At 38.5% G+C, this 26,996-nt stretch overlaps 1 protein-coding gene across 1 annotated transcript in view; it reads right to left on the reverse strand.

Moving 5' to 3' along the window:
• Nucleotides 1-26,996, reverse strand: part of PDS5B (PDS5 cohesin associated factor B) — a 238,008-nt gene that overhangs the window by 100,895 nt on the left and 110,117 nt on the right. Inside the window, exons 9-13 of the mRNA XM_054719739.1 lie at nt 26,041-26,156; nt 20,958-21,052; nt 14,792-14,937; nt 11,777-11,928; nt 10,017-10,130 (exon numbers count right to left, since the gene is read on the reverse strand). Of these exons, the coding sequence (XP_054575714.1) occupies nt 10,017-10,130; nt 11,777-11,928; nt 14,792-14,937; nt 20,958-21,052; nt 26,041-26,156 (623 nt within the window). The remainder of the gene's footprint in view (nt 1-10,016; nt 10,131-11,776; nt 11,929-14,791; nt 14,938-20,957; nt 21,053-26,040; nt 26,157-26,996) is intronic.

Here is a 26,996-nt window from a genome sequence, read left to right on the forward strand (position 1 = left end):
AAGGGTAAAAATCCTTCCAGAACATTCTAACTATATTAAATTTTTTTTCAAGTTCAAAACACAAAAGGAGATGACAGAGATGAGGCAAAATTAATAGGACTAAGCCAATGATGATGTATGGAGAAAAAGCAAAGCATCAAATAGAAGAGATAATAACATTTAAGAAGATAGCTGCATCAAAAGAAAGGGATTAGTGGTATCATTAACTAAAATATGTTTGTAGGCTAGGGTGTAGAAATTAGCTACAGAGATTATAAAATTGAGAAATAAAGGAATATTTGGTGAAGTAAGGTCCTGTGGAGGCAGACAGGACCAAAAAAAATAAAGACACATTCTCTAAGAGAATAGGAATAATTTTTCCTAAAACAGAAATATTATTATACTAGAGGCCCAGTGCATGATTGAATCATGCACGTGTAGGGTCCCCTACACGCTTTCGCTTTAGATCACGGGGGAGCTGGGTGCCTGTCCGCTGGTGCACCAGGCCTTTCAGAAGCCTCCGCCCCGCCGGAGGCTTCTGAAAGGCCTGGTGCCTGAGCGGACAGGCACCCAGATCACCCGCTTTTGATGGTCCGCAAGCTTGCTGCCCCAGAGGCCCCTTCTGTGCCGCAGCACAGCCATAGCGCAGACGCTGAGCTCGCGCCGCCACTGGCGACGTGAGCTCAGCGTCCCGCCGGCCCAATCGGCCACCACGGACACCCCGAGTCCCATCCCCCTGCGCCTCCTGGCCAATCGCAGGCATAGCGAAGGTACGGTCAATTTGCATATTTGTCTATTACTAGGTAGGATTTATTGCATTATATATGTATACAACACTTTATATGACATAAATGATGTAATATATTATGTATTACATATATTTAAATAATACCCTATATAAATGAATGACTTTTTTATATGGCAAAAATTTTGATTCCTCTTAATACTTTTATTGTTCTCAGGCAAAAATGTAAAAGAAATTATACAGGTGCTCAAGAAAATATATGTAAATCACAGAAAGAAGTTAATGTTATTGAAATTAAGTTACATAAGAGCAGAACCAAACAAAAAGGAAAATTTTCATATCCAAATAATACTCTAATACTCATTATTGTTTTCAATTATCTGCACTTTTATTAACCTCCATTATTCCACATATGAAGCACTGCCATAAAACAGTAAAATGGAAACATACAAAACTACTTTTTTTAATAAGCAAAACAATTATAAATTGTTTCATATTTTCATTCTCCTCCTTAACAGTATGTTTTAAAAATACCTTTGGCTCATCCAGCATGGCTCAGTGGTTGAGCATTGACCTATGAACCAGGTCATAGTTTGATTCCTGGTCAGGGTACATGCCCGGGTTGTGGACTCGATCCCTAGTGTGGGATGTGCAGGAGGCAGCCAATCAATGATTCTCTCTCATCATTGATGTTTCTATCTCTCTCTCCCTCTCCCTTCCTCTCTGAAATAAAAAAATATATATTTTTAAAAAAATAGAGCAAGCAATCATCAGATTTGTATGGAACCACAAAATATCCACATAGCCAAATAAATCCTTTCTGAAGTCAATAAAAACATATTTTTTTAAAAAAACAGCTTTTTCCCTAACTGGTTTGGCTCAGTGGATAGAGCGTCAGCCTGAGGACTGAAAGGTCCCAGGTTTGATTCTGGTCAAGGGCATGTACCTTGGTTGTGGGCACATCCCCAGTGGGAGGTGTGCAGGAGGCAGCTGATCGATGTTTCTCTCTCATCAATGTTTATAACTCTCCATCCCTCTCCCTCTCTGTAAAAAAATCAATAAAATATATTTTTAAAAAATCTTTAAAAAAATAGCTTTTGGAGTTTTTAAATAAATTAGTATAGATTTGGATATTTAAATTCCTTTATAGTAGTCACCTCAAAGTGGTAAAACGCTGTATTGGAGCATTTTCACCTAACAAGTTAAATTTCAGTTATGTAATTAAAACATTAATTTTCAAAGAAATAATAGTCCTCTGTGAAATACTTTGGAGCTTCAAAGTCAGTAATTCTATCTCTTTCTATACACCTTATCATTACTTACATCTTCTGAAAGACATGCATTTTGAAACATGCGTTAAAACAAAAATTACATTGCCTATTATAGTTATTTATTAATTTAAAGATGAAATCTCACGCAAATCTAAAGCTCATGATAAACTACTAGAGGACTGGTGCACGAAATTCGTGCACTGAGGGGGTGGGGGTGTCTCTCAGCCCGGCCTGCGCCCTCTCACAGTCCGGGAACCCTCGGGGAATGTCCAACTGACGGCTTAGGCTCGCTCCCCGGGGAGTGGGCCTGAGCCATCAGTCGGACATCCTTAGTGCTACTGCGGAGGCAGGAGAAGCTCCTACCACCGCCAATGCACTCAACAGCCAGGAGTCTGGCTTCCGGCACACTGACCACCAGGGGGCAGCTCCTGCGTTTAGTGTCTGAATATCCTTTTATTATATAAAACTAGAGGCCCAGCACGCGAAATTGTGCAAGACCCAGACTCACCGCACCGCCGCGGGACCCCAGACCCCCTGCGCCGCGAGACCATCAATACACCTCCTGGTGACCAGTCGTTTGGTCGTTATGGCATTATGGCCACAGGCCTTTTATAATATAGATTAGTGCTATGGCTTAAGTCAGAAAGCAATCATCACTGACTCAGATTTTCTATTACAACACATTTAGGGAGCCCATCCTATCAAAAACTTTAAGTTATAATTAAGAAGCAAAGACAATTGTCCTGTGTCTTTGTCTTTCTAAATAGTCCTCTTAAAAACAAAAAAATTATACCCTAGAAGCAATACTACTATAATAGGGAGACAAATACCTATTTTTTAAATATGTTTTTATTCATTTCAGAGAGGAAGGGAGAGGGAGTGATAGTAACATCAATGATAAGAGAGTTCATTGCCGAAACCGGTTTGGCTCAGTGGATAGAGCGTCGGTCTGCGGACTGAAAGGTCCCAGGTTCAATTCCGGTCAAGGGCATGTACATTGATTGCAGGCACATCTCCGGTAGGGGGTGTGCAAGAGGCAGCTGGTCGATGTTTCTCTCTCATCGATGTTTCTAGCTCTCTGTCCCTCTCCTTTCCTCTCTGTAAAAAAATCAATAAAATATATATATAAAAAAAAGAGAGGTCATTGACTTACTGCCTTCTTGCACACACCCTACTATTTATTTAACATTAACCTTAACTCCAGTTCTATAATGTAAAAAAACTGCTTAGAGACTGTTTATTCTCATGTGTGCTATCTGACATTTCAAGCAGACAACTAATTCCCTCACTGGGGCTTCTCCTTGTTTGCACCAACATAGTTTGTGCCACCTCAAAGAAAAAGGCAGGTACCTTTGGCTGAGGTCAGAAACCTGTGCAAATGGTGAAGAAAACCTTTCTCCAACCTTCTGCTCTAAGTTGGCCCATCAGATTCAACAGTACAAAAACGGTCTGGATAAGAGCCTGCCCAATGAAGATCACTACCAGGACACCGGATACTAGCACTTACTCTTGTCCTTAACAGTTGTTCTGGGAAATTTGGGGAAGGGGGACATACACATCCTGAACTCAAGCCTGCCTCAATTCTCTTTTTCCTAAGTCAAGAGACTTAGTTAACTTAGGGGCTTACCCCAAAGCTGGTACACATCAAAAAGTCTAAAATGTATGAATTTTTTGTCCTCCCATAAGAAAATCTATCTATAATAAAAGCGTAATATGCTAATTAGACCAGACATCCTTCCAGACAACCTTCCAGATGAAGCTGGGGCTGCGAGGGAAGCCTGGGTCCCAGGTTCCTACTGGCGGCCAGAGGGAAGCCGGTGCTGGCAGCCGGAGGAAGGCCTACTCTTGCACGAATTTTGCACATTGGGCCTCTAGTAGCTATATAATAAAATATATGCCTCTTTCGACAAATAAGAATAAATCCTTACCAATTCTCACCAGGAACCTGCCTGCCATGCAGGTATTCTTAATAACAAATTCAAATGACCCCTGGGCTAGAATGGTAATGTAAATGAATGAAGCATGACAGGTGTTATAATACGGAATTGTGAAGACTGTGGTGAAACAGGAAACATTAATGAAAATAGCCCTATCATTAAGTATTCAGGAAAATGAAAAAATGACAGAATTTGATACCCAAAACATCTGCATTACATTAGATGTCTAATGTTGTTTAGGAAGATGTAGAAACTTACAAACCACTAGTGCCGTGGTCGGCAAACTGAGGCTCACGAGCCACATGCAGCTCTTTGGCCCCTTCAGTGTGGCTCTTTCACAGAATACCATGGCCTGGGTGAGTCTATTTTGAAGAAGTGGCGTTAGAAGAAGTTTAAAAAAATTGGCTCTCAAAAGAAATTTCAATCGTTGTACTGCTGATATTTGGCTCTGTTGACTATGAGTTTGCCGACCACTGCACTAGTGGAAGTATAAATTAGTATAATCAGATTGGACATTTCAAGCAGACAACTAGCTCCCTCACTAGGACTTCATAAAGCTGAAGATGTACATGTTCAGCAATTCTACTCTTAGCTCAATACCAGTGATTTCAAACCCTGGTTGCCCATTTAGAATAGTCAGAAACACTTTTCTGCAAACCTCAATGCCCAGATTACATTCCAGACAAATTAAATGAGAATATCTGAAGGTGAAATTCAGGCGTCAATATTATTTTTAAACCTCTCTAAGTGATTCCAATATGTAGCCAAATTTGAGAATCATTAATAACCATAAACTAAGAAACCCCTGAATGTACATACTAAATTGAGAAAAGTTCATGGTAGCACTATTTGTATTAGTAGAAAAATGGAAACAACACAAATGCCCATTCTTTCCATTGTCAAGATAACAGAATAAAATTGTGGTATAATGACACAATGTAATAAGATACTACAGTGAAACTGAATGAACCACAAGCTATATACAGGGTGGGAAAAAGTAGGTTTACAGCTGTTAGTACTCAAAAGTTTATATTACTACTAGAGGCCCGGTGCACGAAATTCATGCACTCAGTGGGTGGTCCCGCAGCCCAGCCTGTGTCCTCTTGCAGTCCAGGAGCCCTCAGGGGATGTCTGACTGCCATGGAGGTGGGAGAGGCTCCCGCCACTGCCACTGTGCTCACCAGCTGTGAGCCCGGGCTTCTGGAGCACTGACCACCAGGGGTAGCTCCTGCGTTGAGCGTCTGCCCCCTGGTGGTCAGTGCACATCACAGCGACTGGTCATTCTGCCATTCAGTCAATTTGCATATTAGCCTTTTATTACATAGGATTTCTTAATTAGAGGCCCAGTGCACGAAATTCAGCCCAGCCCGCACCCTCTCTAATCCGGGATCCCTCTCACAATCCGGGACCACTGGCTCCTAATTGCTCAACTGCCTGCCTGCCTGATCACCCCTAACTGCCCCCTCTGCTGGCCTGGTCAACCCCAACTGCCCCCCCCTGCAGGCCTAGTCACCCCCAACTGCACCCCCGCCGGCCTGGTTGCCCCTAACTCACCACCCCCACCAGCCTGGTCGCCTCTTACTGCCCCCCTGCCAGCCTCATCACCCCTTACTGCTCCCCATGCCAGCCTGGTCGTCCCCAAATGCACCCCCCGCCAGCCTGGTCACCCTTCACTGCCCCCCTCTGCTGGTCTGGTCTCCCCCTATTGCCCCCCCTGTGGGCCTCGTCGCCCCACGCAGCCTGCTGCTCAGTCGTTTGGTCGCCCCTCACTAACCTTCCCTGCCGGCCTGGTCGCCCCATGCAGCCTGCTACTCAGTCGTTTGGTTGCTCCTCACTGACCCCCCTGCCAGCCTGGTCGCCCCACGCAGCCTGCTGCTCAGTCATTGGTCACCCCTCACTAAACCCCCTTTTATGGTCGCCCCATGCAGCCTGCTACTCAGTCGTTTGGTCGCCCCTCACTAACCCCCCACGCAGCCTGCTACTCAGTTGTTTGGTCGCCCCTCACTAACCCCTCTGCTGGCTTAGTAGCCCCACACAGCCTGTTCGGTTGTGATGGTCACTTAGGCTTTTATATATAGATAGTATTCTTTTATTATGTAGGACTAGAGGGCCCAACATGCCTCTAGTATTATTTATTTGTATTACAATTGTAAGCCTGCTTTTGCCCATCCCATTTATCATGCATGAATCTTAGGAACATAATAGAGTAGGGGTTGGGAGACCACAGAAGACTATATCCACAATTATTCCATTTTCATAAAGTTCAAAAACAAGCAAAAATAAATAATATATTACTGAGGAATACAAACATATGAGAAGATTAATATTTAAAAGGAAATAAGATTGGGGTGATCATTTAAGCTATGTAATGTCTGGTCACTGGGGTGGACACCTAAAACTACTGGTAATATAATGATGTATATCAACTGTAATTGAAAATGAAAAATGAATAACAAGAGACATAGGATAGGCTTTCCTTTGGAAGACAGGAGAATAAAATGGAGAAGAGATTCACAGATATTTTCATTTTATTACTATGATTTGAATCTCATGTGATTTCTTTGTGTGCATTAAATATTTCATAATAATAAATGTAAACACTTTTGGAGAAAACAATCACAGATAAATGTTAAGTATATAACAAAATCTTGATAAGCATCAGTTAATTCCCAAAAGTTGTTTAAAATAAAAAATAATTTAAAGATGATATATACATAGTTTAAGTATTTTAATTTGAAACAGATAAACCTCCATTCATTCACCATTTTTATAGAATAAATTGGTCCAAAGACTGCAATTTACTTTCAACTTTTTCATGGCATTATTTTTCAGTGCATCTTCTGTAATTAGCATTTTACTTTTTAAATCAACTAAATATCCTTATCATTTAAGTAATGAATGATATATGACATATTTAGGTTGATAATTACTATTTGTGTTTTGTGTTTTCTATTTACAATTATTTTTCTTTTCCAGATCTAGTGTTAAATTTTCATTAATTCTTTTTTGGATTTGAAACTATATACTTACTCTATGCTTTTATGAATGACTCAAATTTTTAATACTCACACTTGATTTATGGTCTAATTAATCAATATGTCTGTCCTCACTCTTATGAAAAAAAAAAACACCTGAGAAACACTACCTGCTATCTTACATGGAATCTATCATCTGACAGGGTCCACCTAGTATTCAAAATTTTTCAGAGGCACAGCACCAAGCAATCAGAACAGCTGGCAGTGAAACAAGGAGGCCTTCCTTCGGCGCCCAGGCCTGGGGGTGGATCTAGGGACTCTCAAGAGAGCTCACATACTGCTGCAGTGGTGTGTACCGACTAAATACCAGCCTAGATGCTAACCTACTTTTTAATTCACACCCTCACCTCTTGTAAAGTAATAATTATTATTATTACTGTTTTTACAGGCATTGATTATTTAGGTCTGCAAAAGTGCTTGAAAAATTTGTTGTGTCTTGCATTCTATTCCTTCCTTCTGGATTATTTCCTTTTTCTACCAAAATAAATTATTATTCTTTTTTTTTTCTTTTAGAAATTATTCTTCTTCACTAATTTGTTTCAACTAGGCTCTATGAGTGGTGAACTCTCATTTTTTGCTTCTAAGTGACTTTATTTTGTTTTTACTCCTGAATGACAGTTGAGCAGAATCAAGAAGTCTAGATGACTATGATTTCAAGTAGGTTATCTCAAATTGGAATATATATATCTCATCCATTCTAAGAGGCCATCAATTGTACCATGGAGAAAAAAAATGCATTCCAGTTCCAGAAATGTTAATAGGTGAAAATTTTGATTTAAAAGTAATTATATATAGTAGCAACATATTTTAATATATGCAGTGGAAAAAGAATGAGCTGTGGAACCAGGTAGAACTGAGTTCAAATCCTGACTTTCTCTCTTACTACTTGTGACATTGTGAAGTAAACTGACCCCTGTGGGATTCAGTTCATCTTATCTATAATAATAAAAGCACAATATGCAAATCGACCGAACGACCGAACAGCAGAATGACCTCCAGGTGACGTTCCGGACAACCACACTATGACACGCACTGGTGCCAGGCCAGCCAAGATGGGTGCGATGTGATTGGTCGGGAGTCAGGGGACCCTGCGATCTCCCCACAGAGGGAGGCCCAGGCCACCCTCTGCCTGGCGATTGATCGCGGAGCCCCAGCCGGGTGGGCAAGGCCTCCCTCCACGCTGTAATCAATTACGGAGCCCCTGTAGGGTGCGCAGGGCCTCACTGTGCATGGCGATCGATTGCGAAGCCCTGCAATCAATCGCCTCAAAGAGGCCCAGGCTATCTGACCAGAAGTGCTGCGGTCGATGGGTTGGGCCTCCCTCTGCAAGGTGATCAATCTGGGGAACCCGCGATCAATCGCCCTGCATAGGGAGGCCCAGGCCAGCCAAGTGATTGCACTCCACGCCTGCCACCCACAGAGAGAAGCAACCAGTGGCAGGGGACGGGGGGTAGTGCCACACAGATGGAAAGCAGTGGCAGTGGTGGGGTGGGGCCAGCTGCTGGCAGCCAGGGGAAGGAAAGCTCCTATAGGCCCTGATAGCCGGCCAGGCCTAGGGACCCTTCCCAAGGGGTCCCAGATTGCTAGAGGGCGCAGGCCGGGCTGAGGGACACCCTCCCAACCCCCGGTGAATTTCATGCACCAGTTCTCTGGTCTCTCTATATAAAAGCCTACTATGCTAATTGTCCCTCTGACTTTTAAATGGCTGCTATGACATCCACTGACCACCAGGGGGCAGATGCTCCAACTGGTAGGTTAGCTTGCTGCTGGGGTAGGCCGGGGACTGGGCAAGACATGATTGGGTGAGACAAGACTGGGTGAGATAGGCCGAACATGCCCTGGAGCCCTCCCACGGTCCCTCTCGAGCCCCAATTGTGCACCTGTGGGGTCCCTCAGCCTGGCCTGCACGCTCTCGCAATCCGGGACCCCTTAGGGGATATCAGAGAGCTGATTTTGGCCCGATCCCCACAGGTCAGACCGAGGGACCCCACCAGTGCACGAATCCGTGCACTGGGCTTCTAGTATAAAATAAGAAAATTATCACTTATATTAGGGGTTAGTAAGCTTTTTCTATAAAAGGTCAGATGATAATTTTTAAGCACTGTAGGCCAAACAATCTCTGTTGAAACTACTCAGTTCTGCCATTGTAACCCAAAAGCAGTCCTAGATAATACACATTCCTGTGCCTAAAATATAGCAGGTATTAAGGAATGTATACTTCTTCCCACAACAACCTTTTTCTCAACTTTTCTTTGAAAGATATAAATAGCACTTACAATAATTTCCATGGGGAAAGTGAAGTCAAAAGTCCCATTAAATATCAGTAGGAATGAAAATTATATACAATTCCTTAGACTTCTAATTTCTGAAGATTTAAGCCCCAAGAGTTGTAACTGCATTTGTTAGAGAATGCTAAGGAAGTACATTTTCTAAAACGTCAACTCAATTTCCTAACCTTCAGTATGATTCAATTAGCAATGTCTCTTCTATGTTCAAAATGCCAATTCCCTACAAAGACACCCAAAAATATTTTTTGAATAAAATATGGTTATAAAAATTTGCTTGTGCTTGCTCTCATGCCAAAATATAACACTATGTTGAGGCATGCAGCACAAAAAATATGTACTCTACTGCTCTATACCATAATGCAGATCAGCATCAGGTGAAAAAAAAGGTAGTATTTTCATAGTATGGACCTTTCTAATGCCTTAAGAAAAAAAAAAAAGCAACAAAAAGAAGGTACATCAATATTTCTCAAGACAATAATATGAAAAAGGGAACAGAGAAAAATCAAATCCTAAAAGAGTTCATCACAGCCAGCTCTATTTTTTAATTACCTACAAAAATCCTTGTTAATCTCATGTCGATAGTAGTACTTTCTGAGAAAAATAGCTGCGTATTTTATTTCTGAGCATTTAAACAATGTTTAGGTTTTATATTACATAAATTGTTTACATTTAAAAATACCATTGTTATTCGCCCCCCACCACAACCAAAAATCCAGTATATTATAAAAGATGGAAAGAACAATTTGACATCTGAAACATACTTCACGGCATTTAAATCCAGTGTGGCATACAAGTAATATAAGCACTTCATCCGTTCTGTAGTTTCCAAATTATGGGGAACCATGTATTGAGCAAAGATCCGTTCAACAAGCAATCTACGAAAGAACATAGAGAAGGCATTGTCTTGATTTTTTAAAATGTATTAAATTTGTATATAAAATTTCAAAACACATAAGGAACACATATAATAGAAATTTCTCCTAAGTGGAGATGAGAGTTCCAAATAAAAAATTTATTTATGTAAAAATAGAAATCAATCAAAAATATGTAATGACTAGGGTGATGCCAGGTGGGTATCTGAAATAGCAGAGGACTACTCTGTAAAGTAGTCCTGTCTAACCACTATGCTGCACACCTGAAATGAATACAAAATAATGTTGAATGTAAACTATAATTTTAAAAATATAAAAGAATAGGGGCCAAAAAAAGATTTTAGCTGGATACTACTTTTGCATGAGCCCGTGCAAGTTATATATCAAGAACTCAATTTTCTTATCTAAATAATAAAGGATTAGAAAAAACTACACCAGGTTCTTCTAAACGTCTCTTAAAGTTATAAAGAAATTTTTAGAAGATTCTTTGAATTTTCTAGTGATCATGATGAAAAACGTCCGGGTTAAAAGTATGGAAAGTGCTATCAAATCATAATGCAAATCCTTATACACTAATGGCTGTGCACTCCAAGTCTATAAACTTCAATTTATAAAATAATAACTATGGGATTTCTTATATAATGTTAGCCTAAGATACACAGATTCTACTAACTATTCAGTTTGGATACATACAAAAATCGGAACTTACAATGGAATAGAAAAATACAAAGATTATATTCAGATGTGTTTTAAATATATACTTATAAATTGTTTTTTATCACTGAGTAGGAATGTTTTTTTAAATGTCCATAATACAAAGGATTTATTTTCATTTATATTTTATTTGAAAAAAAATAACTGTGATCCCTATAATACAATTACTTAAGAAACAAAATCTGTATCTATAAAAGGCTAAGTGGCCGACTGTACAGACGGTCTCCGACCCAGCAGCTGGTACACTGGCAATTTAAAAATAAACGTTGACTGGCACATGCATGATACATATAAAGCTCTCGCTGGTACCAACTGCACACGTGTGTTCCAATCTGTCATTGTCAATCGTGAATTTGGCTGTTTTTGTTGAGATTCAACGTGAACCACATCACGATTTATTCATTGACCACCTGACCGACCAACCGGCCAGTACATATGATGTGCACTGGCAATTTAAAAATAAACGTTGACTCGCCCATGCATGATACATATAAAGCTCTCGCTGGCGCCAATCGCACGTGTTTTAATTTTATAACACTATATTATATAAACTATTTTGACACGTAATTTTTTGCAGTAATGTAATTACCGCACGAATCTTTCTTCTAACTGATTTCCTTTCAATGTGCACAAATCCGTGCACCAGGCCACTAAGTATAAATTACAATTACACACATTGTTACTTTCAAAAATTATTCTGTCCTAAGATAATATATAAAATGAACATGAAATTGTATCTATTCCTAAAGTTATACGCATATTACTGCTTCATTTACGGCTTTGGAGGGAAGGAAACTAGTCACTCAGTACATTTAATTTGCAGTTAAAACTGAGGAGGGAGTTTAAAATGATAAAGAAAATAGTTTTGCCTAAAACAACAGATCAACAGTTATATAACCACCAAAAATTTTACATATAGTGTGGCCTTAACTTACCGATCATCAATACTGTTTTGATAATATATATGTAACAATTTGTCTTTGATCCATGAAATCTGCTTTGCAGCATCTTTTCCAGCTGCTGATTGTAAAGCATATTTCTTATAAATCTGGGCAAGTCCCATCATGGCTTCTTTGCGCACTCTCCACTTAAAATAAAAACAAAGGTGTTTACTTATAATATAAAAATGCTTTCATTATATTAATTCAGAATTCTAAGTATCTAGTTTCTAGTGTACTTGGTACAATTTATTTTCAAAGTTACTGGATATCAATTTATAATAAGTAGATGAAAAAATACAAAGTGTCATTTTAATATACCTACTATAGAAAGTACAGATATATCAACATGCATAAAAAATTTTAATGCTTTAGTGTCTTAAACCCATCATCTATACATAAAGGCAAAAACTAATCACAATCTACATAAAGTATGCTATCAAGTTTTAAAAGGCAAAGAAAAAGTTGATTGGATAAATTATGACTTACCCCTTATAATTTTTTCCAGATACCTTAAACATAAGTATGCTAGTACATTAAGCATACTTATATTAAAGATATACATATAATATTGGTTTTATCAACTGCTAAATGTAAAGACACATCAATGCTTCATTTTATATATCTGGGAATTATATTCAAGTATAAGAGGACTGTATTCAACTATCTATAATAATAAAAGTGTAATATGCTAATTAGACCGGACAGCCGAACGACCTTCCTGACAAAGCCGTGGTGGCAGGGGCTGAGGCAGAGGTGGTTAGGGGCGATCAGGCAGGTGGGCAAGCAGTTAGGGGCAATCAGGTAGGCAGAGGCGGTTAGAGGCGATCAGGCAGGCAGGTGAGCGGTTAGGGGCGATCAGGCAGGATCGGGCCTAAACCGGCAGTCGGACATCCCTGAGGGGTCTCGGATTGCAGGAGGGTGCAGGCCAGGCTGAAGTACTCTGCCGCCCTCATGCACGAATTTCATGCACTGGGCCTCTAGTTTTTTAAAATAAATACAATTGGCTATAGCATGTTTAACACTGCTTAATTATTATGGGATGAGCTTATTCTTTAATGTTATGTCAACACAACACTATAATCAGTGGGATGTTAGTAATAATTAGAACTTCATTAATATTCAGATTATTCATTTATCCTTTGCAGACTATCATTCATAGCAAAATTCTTCCTTCTTTAAATTAATTACAGTCGATTAAGAATAGGCCTTATCCATCTACCACATACACATTGAAATAAAAGACTTCAGAAGTCTTACTCATAAAATAAGTTCAATTTGTAAAAATTTTAATCACTAATTCCGTCCTATCCCTACCTCTTATTCTCCAAACTCCTGCTTGAAGGAGAATTTAAAGACAGAGTATATTCTAATACTACCAAAAACATAAATATATTCAATTACATTTTGGTATTGAATATTTATATGAATGAACCAAGCAACCCTAAAATGAACAAAACACTATAATCAAAAGTATACATGAATTATGATCCCAAAATACACATCTCAAATTCCAAGTCACTTAGAAGGCTGTTTTCCTACCATTATGCAAATCTCCTCATTGTTTAATACCCCAATGAAATAATCAATGAAAACAAGTCTAAATTAATCAGTTTAAATAAGTTGTTCTGAATACCCATAGATTTGGTGGGAAAAACCATGCAATTCCTGCCCATCTACCACAACCAGCATTATCAAAGAGAATTAAATTATGGGGATAGCATAATCAGCCTTATAAGCAACTATTAAAATGTAGTTTACACAAATATAACAAGGCAAGGGTCTCTTCAGAAGCCACTGATTAATGAGTGGAGCTAGAGGATGCACACTCAAAAAGGAAGGTTTGGCCCTAGTTGGTTTGGCTCAGTGGATAGAGCCTGTGGAATGAAGGGTCCTGGGTTTGATTCTGGTCAAGGGCACATGCCTGGGTTGTAGGCTCAATTCCCTCTAGGGGCCATGCAGGAGGCAGCCGATCAATAATTCTCTCACCATTGATGTCTCTATCTCTATTTTTCTCTCTCCCTCCCTCTCCCTTCCTCTCTAAAATCAATAAAAACATATTTTAAAAAAAGAAGAAGGAAAAAAGGAAGGTTTGGCCCTGCCTAGGTGGCTCAGTTGGTTGGAGCTTCATCCCATACACTAAAAAAGGTTGTGGGTTCGATTCACACACCCCAACACACACCAGTTATATGAGAGGAAATGGATAAATGTTTCTCTCTCAAATACATACATACATACATACATACATACATACATACATATCCTTGGGTGAGGATTAAAAAAAAAAAGGAGGAAGGTTGGGGTCACAGGACATAGGCTAGAAGCATGTCAAGTTTAGTTTTGCCAAACTGAAGACATCTTTTCTTTTTCTATTCCATGGAAAGGAGAAAACAATCAGCAAGAGGAGTAAGATACCCATATGAAAGAAAAAAAAAAAAAAGAGAGAGCAAACTATATGAGAGAAGCTGTCTCAAAGGCCCTTTATATATGTCACTTATTAAAACTAGTATACAAGCTGAATATGTGACTACTCTACCACTGAAAGCCACCTCATTTTTAGAATGAGAACAATCTTAATTGTTCTTAAAGAAAAACTAATAAAATTTAATGTAACAAAAAGTAAATCCTTTCATAAACACTATTTTAAATATTAAAATGCCTATCCCCCCAAAAATGCTAATTACATTTAATTCTTTTAAAAAAAATTATTTTATTGATTTTTTTACATAGAGGAAGGGAGAGGGATAGAGAGTTAGAAACATCATTGAGAGGGAAACATCTATCAGCTGCCTCCTGCACACTCCCTTCTGGGTATGTGCCCACAACCAAGGTACATGCCCTTGACCAGAATCAAACCCGGGACCCTTGAGTCCACAGGCCGACACTCTATCCACTGAGCCAAACCTGTCAGGGTGGGCTAATTACATTTAAATCTCAATATTTTTAAATGAAATACTATGAAACTTCAAGTATTCAAAATGACAAGCTATAATAATTATTACTCCTACTTACCCGTTTGTCTAAAGTTCTCTCTCTGACAAAATTAAGTAAGTGATCATTGACCAGAAGAATATCCTTTTTAGCAGCTGTAACTATAGACACAATAACATCATGTCTAATAGCTTCCTCAGGGTCATGTGACCTCACTTTAAGATACTCTGAAAGATAAAGTTTTAATTGATTGAAATAGAACTTTAACAATTGAAATGTCTGTAAAACTTGTGTAAGACCTTTGAAAGTAAACCACAACAAAAACAAAACCTAAGTAAAAGGTTCAATGTTTCAAGTAAACTGGGAGCAGTGAGGGAGGAAGAGAGGAAGGAAAGAAAAAAGGAAGGTCAGTCCTTGAGTCAAAACAAAGTTTACATGCAACTGAGTAGTAAATCCCTTCCCCATTTGCAGGGCAGGGTAGTTGTTCAAAGAGTTCCTAACCTCATTAAACAAAGCAACCATATAAATGAACCACAAAATATACCAACATTAAATATTTCACCTTTGCTTTTAATTTAAATTATTAAAACATTCAAGTCAAGTAGTTCTTCTTTTTTTTTTTTTTAAGTCAGGTAGTTCTACTAGGAAAGGAAAGTATGCTCAAGTTTCTATTCCTTAACTAGAGAAACTTTCAGTGAGGTTATTGAGAGTATAAAATTGAGAAACGGTCATCAGGAAACAGGATTACAGGAAACACCATAGGCAATTCCATTTAACTGAACGAAGAAATGCCAAAGGGAAGAGAGAAGAAATAAAACATTTAAAAATTATGAGTACATAGGAGTCCAGATCTTGCACTGAGAATGCTGAAAGAAAAATTAACCATCTTTAGTAATCATATATTAGGCTTAAGGAAGACATCACACAATTGAATATAAATTTTAAAAATAAAATATTCAGCTTTTTTATAAGAGCAGTAAGATAAAATTTCGTTGTTTAGATTTGGAATAATAAATATTGCCAGGCCTATACACAATAAATGGTGCTATGAATGTGAATGAATTTACTTCTCTATCTATATATATAAAAGGCTAATAATATGTAGTGTCCACATGGGAGTTCAACTGGAAGACCAGGAGTTCTATCACTTGCTATGATGTGTGCTGACCACCAGGGAGTGGCGCACAACAAAGGAAGGTCCAGGCCAGCAAACAGCAGCAGGGGAAAGGAGGCCCCTGCCGGCAGCCAGAAGGAAGGCCCCAGCCGGCAGCTGGAAGGCCCCAATCAGCCCTGATCACCAGCCAGGCCTAGGAACCCTACCAATGCATGAATTTCATGCACTGGGCCTCTAGTAAAATAATAATTTAACAAATACTTATAATGTAAACACTCATAAAAAACCAATATTCAGATCTTAAGCCCGTCCACTTTGAGTATTCTCTACTAACAGAAACTATTCAAAAAAATGAGAAAGACCATATGCTGCTAAAGAAATTGAAGAAATGGAAAGGTTATTTTACCTAACTAAGTAAGAAAGTTACTTTTAGCATATCTCAAATTCCCCACCAAGATAAATATAGGAATTTTATCTTTCACTGTACTTGTTTTGAACATAATACATACTATTTTAGGTACCATCAAAAAAAGAAAAATGCAATAACCATCAATTTTGAGATGCATCCCAATTTCCCAAAAACAATCATTCATAAAACAGGTATACACAAGAGCTATTAACTTATATTTACTGTGCAGTAAAAAGGAAAACTGGAGAAAAAAAGAAATTCTCAATAGTTACTTAGCATGAGAAAGTATCTAGTATTCTTCACAATATGACTATATCCCTCAGACGTGACTGAAGATACAAACATGAAACTCACAAAAACACTTGAAAAAAAATCAGCTCACTCCTGAAGACCTAAGAAAATGTCTTTAAATGGGACAAAGTAACAAAAGAAGAGATCATAGCAAAAAAGATTTCCAACAAAATTCTGGCAGATGGATGATTGGTAAGTGCCAAAGGAAAAAGGAAAATAATAAAATCCAAAAGGTGAAGAAAACAATAGACAAGCTCAATTCCAGGATAGAAGAACAAACACTCAAGACATTTCAAAATTCAAAGTACCAAGCTATGAGCAAGGTAGAGATGAAGACTGTAACTGAAAACATGAGTGATTGAAAATTTGCATAAAGAGAGGTTAGAACCCTAATTTTTCAAGAGTTTCTGGCCAACTACAAAAATTAAAATGTACCCAGAGACTGAACACTAGAAAATAATAAAAGCTATATAATAAAGAGCTAATATGCTAATGCTCGTGACACCATCATGCCGTAAGGACCAATCAGCAGGAGGTTGCATGCTTGTGCGAGGCGGGACAAAGCCCACACCTTGCTCCAGAGACAGGGCGGTGCCCGGAGGAGGTGGGACCAGCCCAAGGCGACTCATGGGACCAAGGGCAGGGCTTGAAGCAGCCAGAGAAGCCCGGAGGGGTTGGGGGCGGGGCCAGGCGTGCTCAAGCTCTGGGTGGAGAAGATAGGGTGTAAAGGCGGGGCAGTGGGCAGGGTGTGCAACAGGTAGGCGGGGCCACGCGATTTTGCGCTCTGGGTCACTAGTATAATATGTTTCATTAAAAATTGAAACTATATATAGTAGGACCTCTCTATATACTGGTTCTACATCTGTGGAATCAACCAACCACCAACAGAAAATAACTGGGGGGGGGGAGGGGAGGGAGGGGAGGGAATGTAACATTGTTGATGTTTACTATGTAGTTAGGCTTATAATGGCTGTATCTGCACTGAACATGTACAGGTTTTTTTCCCCTGTCATTATTCCCCAAACAATAGCTAAAAACAGGGTGATCTGATCATAAATTTCTAACTGGGCAGGGTCATGGTGGGCAATCATGCTACAGGCCTATAACACCTTTAATGAAATGTTTTAAGCTAGCCCTGTCTATTATTTTTGTGCACCTAGGTTAACACACCTTTGAAATATTAACCCTCAAGAAAGCACATAATCTTAACTATCCTGTAATCCAATCCCCAAATTGCTTCCTCACACCTTCATATAATCTTCCTTACTTTCCCTTCTTAATTTTAAATGCATAAAAGAAAGTGCAAAACTGTTATTCTCAGAAGCATATGAGATCTTGCTCCCTGCTTATATTGTCAAATTTGGCTCAAATAATCTCTTACAAAAATTCTCTACAAATTTGGATGTTTCTTAAGTCAACAAAAATCTTCAAAATAACCTAAGGACTAAAATAATTATAGATGAAATAATTCACAGCTAAAATATTTTTAAAATAGCTATTAAAAAAGCAAATCACTGCCCGGCATGTGTGGCTTGAGTATTGATCTATGAACCAGAGATATCAGTTCTATTCTGGTCAAGGCACATGCCTGGGTTACAGGCTCGATCACTGGTAGGGGACAAGCAGGACGCCGCAAATCAATGATTCTTTCTCATCACTGATATTTCTCTCTCTCTCCATTCTTCTCTGAAATCAATAAAAATATTTTTTAATCAACACATCTACCTATTATTTAGCCAATAAACTTTGCTTTGAAGTTCTGACTATGGAAAAAACTGCTTAAATTTTTTTATACTTAAAAAAATCCAGAATACCTACAGAATTACTACAAATCAACAACAAAAATAACTAGTCAATTAAAAAAAAGATAGGTTTAAATTTTAAACAGCCACTTCATAAAAGAAAATAATATATCAATATGTACATAAAAATGCTCAATCTCATTAGTCAATAGAAAAAGGCAAATTAAAGCCACAAAAAAAAAAACAAGATCTATGAGAATAGCTAAAATAAAAAAAAGACTAGTAAAACAAAATGACAGCAAAGACGCTTTACAACTAGAACTCTCAAACATTTCCCGTGTAAGTGGAATATTTCTTATAAAGTTAAATATGTATTTGCCCTATGACCAGCAATTTCACTCCTAAGTGGTTCCAAAAAGAAGTAAAAAACATAAAATCCACAGAAATACTTGTATAAGAATACTCACAGTGATCTCAGTTATAATAACCCCAAACCATAACAACCCAGATATCCATCAAAAGAAAAAAAAGAATAAATTAATTATGGTGTATTCACAACCATGGAATATTACTCAAAAATAAATAAACAATATAAAAACCCCAGACACTAGCAACTAGAATTTTAAACTCCTGATAGGATACTCTTCTCTGGGGAATCTGACTAGTTCAAGAGGCATTACCAAGACACAACCCATCAAATTCACCCTAGAGTAAAGGTCAGAGTCATATATTCAGGGCTTTCTAATCAGCTTTTTATTTAGCTCCCACTCTTTAATTATGAGCAAATAGCCATGGATTGTCAAGCACTTAAGGAAAGCCTCTAACATGGAAAATAGAGAGAAAAGCAAATAAAAAGTTAGCTGAACAGACATTTTGTAGGAAAAAAAAGATAACTTCCCCAAAACAATGATTAGTTTTCTGAGAATACTGCATAAATAACACGAGAATGACACAGTGAAAGGAACATCGATGTGAAAATAGGAAGAAGGATACAAAAGGAAGATAGACAGATGCACAGATGTACTCACAACAGCCTGCAAGCACAAGGAAATGAAGAATGAGAAGGAGAGGGGACACGAAAAAGAGGGAGGAAGAATGAACTCTCTTATGAGCAATGCTATAAAGCAGCTCACAGAGCAAGCAGTTCCCATTCACATGAGTAGGCAGATAGAGGGTTCCAAGGAGGGTATTTCTCCCTCCCCCTACCAACCCGAAAAAAGATGAAACTGGTAAATACCTACTGTTGGAATCTGACTGACAAGAATTCAACAAAATGTGAAAGCAACAATCTATTGTTAAAAATACTACAAAAAGCTAAACTTCGTGATTGTACCAGAAGGAAGTACTAAGAATTAAGACAAAACTGTGAGCAAATCTATAATAATAAAAGTGTAATATGTTAATTAGACCGGATATCCTTCCAGACAACCTTCCGGACGAAGCCAGGGCTGCAAGGGAAGCCCGGATCCCGGGTGCCAGAGGAAAGCTGGTGCAGGCAGCCAGGGAAAGGAAGGCCTACTCTAGCACTAATTTCGTGCATTGAGCCTCTAGTACTGTATAAAAAGGGCTGTTACAAATGTAGTAAACGTTGGTATAAAGTTTTAAAAAAAAGACTAACTAAATAACAAGCAATTGTGTGACAAATGAGAAGAGTGTTCATAATTTTAGCTTTCAGAGGTCCTGGACTGATCAGAAAGATACTGGAGAATTTTGATTAACTTTATAGATTTCACTAATCTATTATGCATTGAAAGCACAAAAGTGAATGTTAACTTCCAAGCACATGGAGAAAAAAAATAAGAAAGCTAATCAATTGAGCAAAAGAGAAGAAAACAGAACAAAAGCAAAGAAAAGGCATGGAAAATAGAACACAAAATAAGAAAGCAGAAATAAGTTCAACTACATCAGAGTCAAATGATTAAATAAAAATATTAAATCATATGACAATAATATATATAATTTATGGAAAGATATACATGTAGCATAAATAGAAAACCATGAACAGGATGCAGACCAAATTTAGTAGAGTGGTTTCTGTAGAAGAAAGAAGGGAGTATAGTTTGTGAGGGGCATTTTAACTAAATGTAAAATTTATTTTCTTTTTTAAAATATCTTAAGCCAATGCAGAAAAATGCTAACATTTCTAGGAAGACACAGTAGCTGTTATATTTATCTATATTTCCTGAACTATTCCATAACTTTGAAACAGTTAACAGAACAATAATAGTCAAAGCCATGATTTCTCATTATTACATAAAATTCTGAACTGCCTTATAATTATACAGATTTCAAAAACCTTACTTTCATTTTAGTATGGTTAAATTAGCTTACAAAATAATGACTCTATCCTAAGTTCCCCAAATACTGGAAAATGTTAAACTCTGTATTATAATTTAGTCACAGTCAAGACCTGTTCAAATCCAAATGCCTGAAATATTTTTAGAAATATCCTTAAACTACAAAATTAATATTGTCTCTGATAAAACCAACATTTTATAGGTGCTTCTAGCCTAAGTAGGCACTAGGAAGTAAAAATTCTAGCTTCAGAAAGTAACTCTGATGATGACGAATTGAAACAAGACTTCACCTATAAAAGAATTTAAAAAAAGGTTGTTTATCCCCAAAATATTTAAAATTGATTTTTTTCACCAAAGAGCACCATAAATATTTGTTATTATGGGTATACAATACCTGTTAAGTCCTTTGCTAAATCAGGATGGTTCATGAGACAGTGGCTAGCAAATTTTACACATTCCAGGCGTATTGGTACATGAATATCATTAAACCTGATAAAATATAAAGGCACAGTGATCTTTAAAATTAGAGAAACACGTGTTTAATCTGCAATCAATTTATATTAACTTCTCTAATTAAAAGAATAACTTATATAGGATAATTCAAAGTGGATCCAGAGACTTTACCAAAGTTTTTGATATACCATTCTCCTATATAATAAAAGCATAATATACTAAGTGTCTGACCAATCGGTTGACCCTTTGATCAGTTGCTATGATGCGCACGGACCACCAGAGGGCAGATACTCCGACTGGTAGGTTAGCTTGCTGCTGGGGTCTGGTGGATGGGGACGGGGCCAGTGGGCCAGACACACACTGGAACCCTCCAACGGTCCCTCGCCAGCCGGCCGGCCAACCTCCCACAGTCCAACCTCCTACGGTCCAACCTCCTATGGTCCCTCCCCAGCCGGCCAGCCCCCATCAGCCCCAATCTGCCCCGATCTGCCCCAATCACAGGCCAGGCCAAGGGACCCCACCCGTGCACAAATTCATGCACTGGGCCTCTAGTATGTGTATAAATGTGTTGAAACCTCCTTATTAAACTAGGACAATCTCCTGTGATAACTATGTACTTTAAAGAGGCATGTTTAAATACATATTTGACTCAAATACAAGAATTAAAATGACAATTTTTTCTACAAATACTATACTTTAAAATGTTTATGAAAGTATAATGTGTGTACATAGTTCATAGATATGTTATATAAATCTCATACTAGGTCTAAAAAGAAAACTATTCCTCAAAGTATTCTTTCTTATACAGAGGTATTCACAAATGTGTGGTAATCTGGTACTCAACCCGTATAATTTTACACTAGAGGCCCAGTGCACAAAATTCGTGCACAGGGGTGGGGGTAGGGGGACCCCTCAGTCCAGCCTGCACCCTCTCCAATCTGGGACTCCTCGGGGAATGTCCAACTGCCAGTTTGTGCCCGCACTTTTAACAGATGACAGCTTCATTGTTGTTTCTTTCTTTTCATGCTTAAACCCACTGGAATGAGTAGGTATTCAAAGTGTGTATACATTTTTGGGGGGACACCCTGTATATCTGTAGTCAGCGGTGAAAGGAACCAATGGCAGATTTGGAACCCCCAGACAGGGAACCTCGCTCACTCCCCACATGTCTCCCCACTCCACTTTCCACCTTCGCGGGCAGCAGGAGAATCAATGTTTTCTATCATTAACTTGGAAAAGCACATCCTGTCACCCGCTGTCTGGCAGGAGTGTGCTAGGCTCCAAGCGAGCGAGGCTCAGTCAGGACAGCCTTCGCTCATGGGTGCCGGCACCCCGAGTGCACAATCCTCCTCTGTAGTCGCCACGACTTTCCCACTGTTTCACTGAGAGGACGGACCTCCTTGCCTCCTCTGGGTTCCTGATCTTGAACACTGACTGAAGGCACCTCAGCAAGGGCCGCCCGCGCCCACCAGGTGTGTCTGTCCGCACCTGCTCCCGCCTCAGCACCTGCATTAGCCCCATGGAGGTGATCTCGTTGCTGCACTGGCCGCTGTGGGAACAGGGCATCACCACTCCGCCCTCTCACTGTCATCTCACAGGCGCCCATCCTCAGCACCCAGAACACCCAGGCACTCTCCAAAGGACGAGATGCCGGAGGAGACGTGCGCACGTCCTTTGGGGGATGTAGGCGTGCTGGGGTTGATGGAAGTGTGGCGGAGGGGCGGGGGGAACTTGCGCACACCATGGTCCGGGACTGTGACAGCGTGCTGGGGGACGTGCTGGGGGGCGTTCGTACACCAGGGGGGGAAGGAGAGGATGCGTGCACCGGAGGCCTGCAGCTGCACAGATCCGCAAACCCCCGTGGCACGGCCAGGAGGACATCAATCTGGCCCACCATGGTGGCTGTCCCTGAGATCATGCATCTTCTGGGCCAGGAGGAGGGACTTGCGCAGCCACTCCTCGGCGCTGATGGCCTGTAGGTGCTACTTCAGCTCGGCCTGCAGGCTCCGCTTGGTGCCCTCACAGCTACCACCACCGCCATGTGGGGAGTACAGGCTGCCCTCTGCCAGCCCGCCTCCCAGGCCCAGAGGCTCTCCACGCGCGCTGCCCACAGGCCCGGAGCGTGCTGCCCAAGGCGACAAAGGCAGGCATCCTGCCCTGCACTGCCCACTGGCCTCTTCACGCCTGTGCGCGCTGCCTATCGGCCCAGAGCGAGGTGCCTGGCTTCATCACCTTGGGCAGTGCTCCGAGTGGGTGGGCAGGCGTCCCGCCCCACCCCTGGCTGCTCGGCGCTTGCGCGCTGCCCACAGGCCCGCCATCTTTGTTGGGTTAATTTGCATACTCACTTCTGATTGGCTGTGTGCGTTGCAGAGATACAGTCAATTTACATGTTTGTCTATTATTAATATAGATGACTCTATTATAATTGTGCCCAAATTAGTCCTATCCAGTTAACCATCACAATTATTACATACCCATTAATATCAAAGCCAATATTATATGGAAATGTAATACATTAGCATCTCTAAAAAACTTTGTTGATATGTCATTTAAGTATCTTTTAATTTTATATTTTCCCTTCATTTCTTTTTTTTCCTTTATAATTTGGTGAAGCAACTGCTTTTTGTTTGTGTATAGTGTTTTCCCAGTTAAAATTTTGTTAATTTTATCATTCTGATGTCAATTAACAGGCTCTCCTTTCTCCTAAGTTCATATGGCTATGATCTTAATATAAAAATGATATTAGGTTCATTTTTTTAGGAAGACTACTTTATATATGGCATTGTGTTCCTCTATCGGGTAGCATATGATATCTAATTATCTCTAAACATTGATATTCAAAGCCTATATACATTAGTTCATGATGGACTACAAAAGTAACTTAAAAACCTTAAGAAACAACAAAAAAACCCAGCTGGTATTGCTCAATAGTTGAGTGTCGACCTATGAACCAGGAGGTCACGGCACATGCCCAGGTTGTGGGCTCAGTCTCCAGTGGGGAGCATGCAGGAGGCAGCCGATCAATCAGTTTCTCATCACTGATTTATTTTTCTTTCTCTCTCCCTCTCCCTTCCTCTCTGAAATCAATAAAAATGTCTTAAAAAAATAAACAACAAAAATATTAAAGTGAAGAGAGAATTTTCCACTTGCTATTTTCATGTCTTAATTCTGTAAGATCAAAGGTTTCCAAATCTTGTATTGCCTAATACTATAACACACAAAATTTAGCATTTTATAAAGAAGAAAATAAGAAGGCTTCAAAATAAGCACCACATTACTCATAAAAGCTTATTACTAGAAAAAAAAAAACACGTTGTTTTATAAAAAGAAATTATAAATTCTAGCCTATGATCTCATAAAATTTCTTGAGTGTTTTGAATCCAGATACAGTTTACCATTTCTCAATGAAACATGTACCATGCAGTCATAATAAATAAAATAAATTATCTTTAAGAAATATTCTAGCTCCTTGAAATTGGTAATAATGTGAAAGGTTTTTGTCATTACAAGTAAAAGAAAAAAATTACAAAGTAATAGAAAGTTGACATACATTTAAATTAGAATTTTTCTTCCATAAAACCTATGAAGTCTGGATAATCCAAGTCCTGATTTAAAGATATACTTTAAATGTCTATATGTAAAAATTGTATTTTTGTTTTAACACATTAAACAAATGGATTTTAAATTGAATCTTATAATTTAATTACACTTGTAAAATATTTTGCTTTACTACTCAAGAAGTTGTATTTGAAGAAAAAAAAATCTAAAATAAAACTCAAAATGACAATGAGCTAATATTTGTTAGTTTAATATAACTTAAATGTCATTATTTATCTATAGGAGATAATCAGATTAAAGATTTAGCCTTAGCCAGTACTTATAAAGGCTTATATAGTTATTTAAAAAATAAAGAGACAAAAATTTATCATAATTCAATTGACAATTCTGGGGTTGAGATAGAAATAAAAGTGGTAACAAAAATAAAAATATTGTCCTGGCCAGTCTGACTCAGGGGTTAGGGCGTTGGCCCACAGAACGAAGAGTCTCAGGTTTAATTCCCAGGCAAGGGCATGTACCTCGGTTTTAGGTTCAATTCCAGGCCCCAGTCGGGGCACATGCAGGAAGCAACCAATCAATGTGTCTCTCTCACATCAATATTTCTCTCTCTCCCTCTCCCTCTCTCTCTCTCAGTTCTCCTTTCCTCCCTCCCTTCCACTCTGCCTGACAATCAATGGAAAATACATCCTCAGGTGAGGATTAAATAAAAATATTCTAATACAAAGGAAATAGAATAAGTCCTTAAATCCCATTTGTCTATTAATGACTTAATTACATTATTTGTTACGAGAGTAATTTGGGGACTGGGGAAGGATCCTTTATCGTTGGGGTCAATGTAGGTTTCAGCCAGGGCACTTGAAGTGGCTTTAATATATTCAAGGTCAGGGATACCTTTAGAAACATAAAGAAATGAATCCTTCTCACAGAAAAGAGAAATAAGCAAACACACTCAAAATTTCGCAACCAATTTCAGGAGGTTTGTGGGTCATTAAAAGTGTATGAGGAACATAGGTTATCATTTCTTTAAAAGAGGAAAGAAGAAAGCTAGGAGGAGGAACATACATAATCATTTATTTACTCATTCTGTGACTGTCCTTGCAATATGTATCTCCGAATAATCTAACCAAATATAATTATTCTGTGGAGGGGCTATCTCTCACATTAATGTATTTTTAGTGAGAATTAATTACTGCTATATAATAATACATTTTAATTCCATGATTATAATACTTTGTGAGGGAACTTTAAATGTATCATCTTTCAAAAATTACTGAGGAAAAGATAAGATGAAAAACAAAAGGAAAATTGTAAATGTGACTAATCATGATCAGCATTCAAAAAATCCAAAACATAAAACTTCATTTTTTATGATTTCAGAATAAACTTAAATGTGGATGGTGTTTTAAGGGGATATTAAGTAGATATAAACATACATGGCTTTTAAACAGGACACCAAAATCATATACCTGCCCAAGTAACACTGCCAAAGTGGTTTGTTTTGAGAAGCCAATTCTGAATCCTTTGCCCCAAACATTTTTGCTAGTAGTTTAACAACTTGCAGGCGTTCATCATTATCATTGCTCTAAAACAAAACACAACCATAGCTTTAAAAACATGAAGTAGATATATTCGGAATAATTTTCTCATTATTTATCTTATCCTCCAATTGCACAGAAAATCTTCCATAAACTCTAGATGAAATATTATATATAAAAATGATCAATAACTTTTCACAAAATTAAATCTTCAATGCTCTAATCATCTCACATTACATCAAAGCAGCACTTCCTACATGAAAACACCTCTGAAAGTCTGAGTGACTGTTAGAGGTTCTCCCCTTACAATGGAGACTTACTTTTATTCAAAGTCAAATTCAAAAACTAACTTGCATCAAATCCTTAAAAAACTATTTGTGGTTTTTAAGAACAAACACTGATAAAGGACAAGCCTTCCAGTAAATGGAGAATTCCACATGATTGTCCTGGTTAAGCTCTTTGTAGGAATAAATATATGCTGAGGTCTCTCAGTAGGAGAGTTCATGTTCATATACCAGATTCATAATGTAGTTCCATAATATGATGAAGCCTTGTACATGCAAAAATTAAAATTTGTTTTCTACACTATATTGTGGGTACCTGGGGACAAGAACTCAATTTTACTATTATTGATTTTGGTAACTCCAACAGATGACAGTGGTTAAATGGATAAGCCAGCAAATTCTAGAATTGAATATAATATGTAACAATTGAGAATATTAAAAAAAGAAAACACAATAAAACCACACTGATATTCAAGGTGTGAACAGCATTATACGATTTTTTAAAAATTTTAAACCAATGCTTCAGCCTAGCATTGAGAGCTCCCATAATATGACCTAACTCATCTCTACTATCTCATTATTCTTCCACATAAGTAATTTTCA

The sequence above is a fragment of the Eptesicus fuscus genome, chromosome 8, assembly GCF_027574615.1.
Source record: "Eptesicus fuscus isolate TK198812 chromosome 8, DD_ASM_mEF_20220401, whole genome shotgun sequence".
Lineage (NCBI taxonomy): Eukaryota > Metazoa > Chordata > Mammalia > Chiroptera > Vespertilionidae > Eptesicus > Eptesicus fuscus.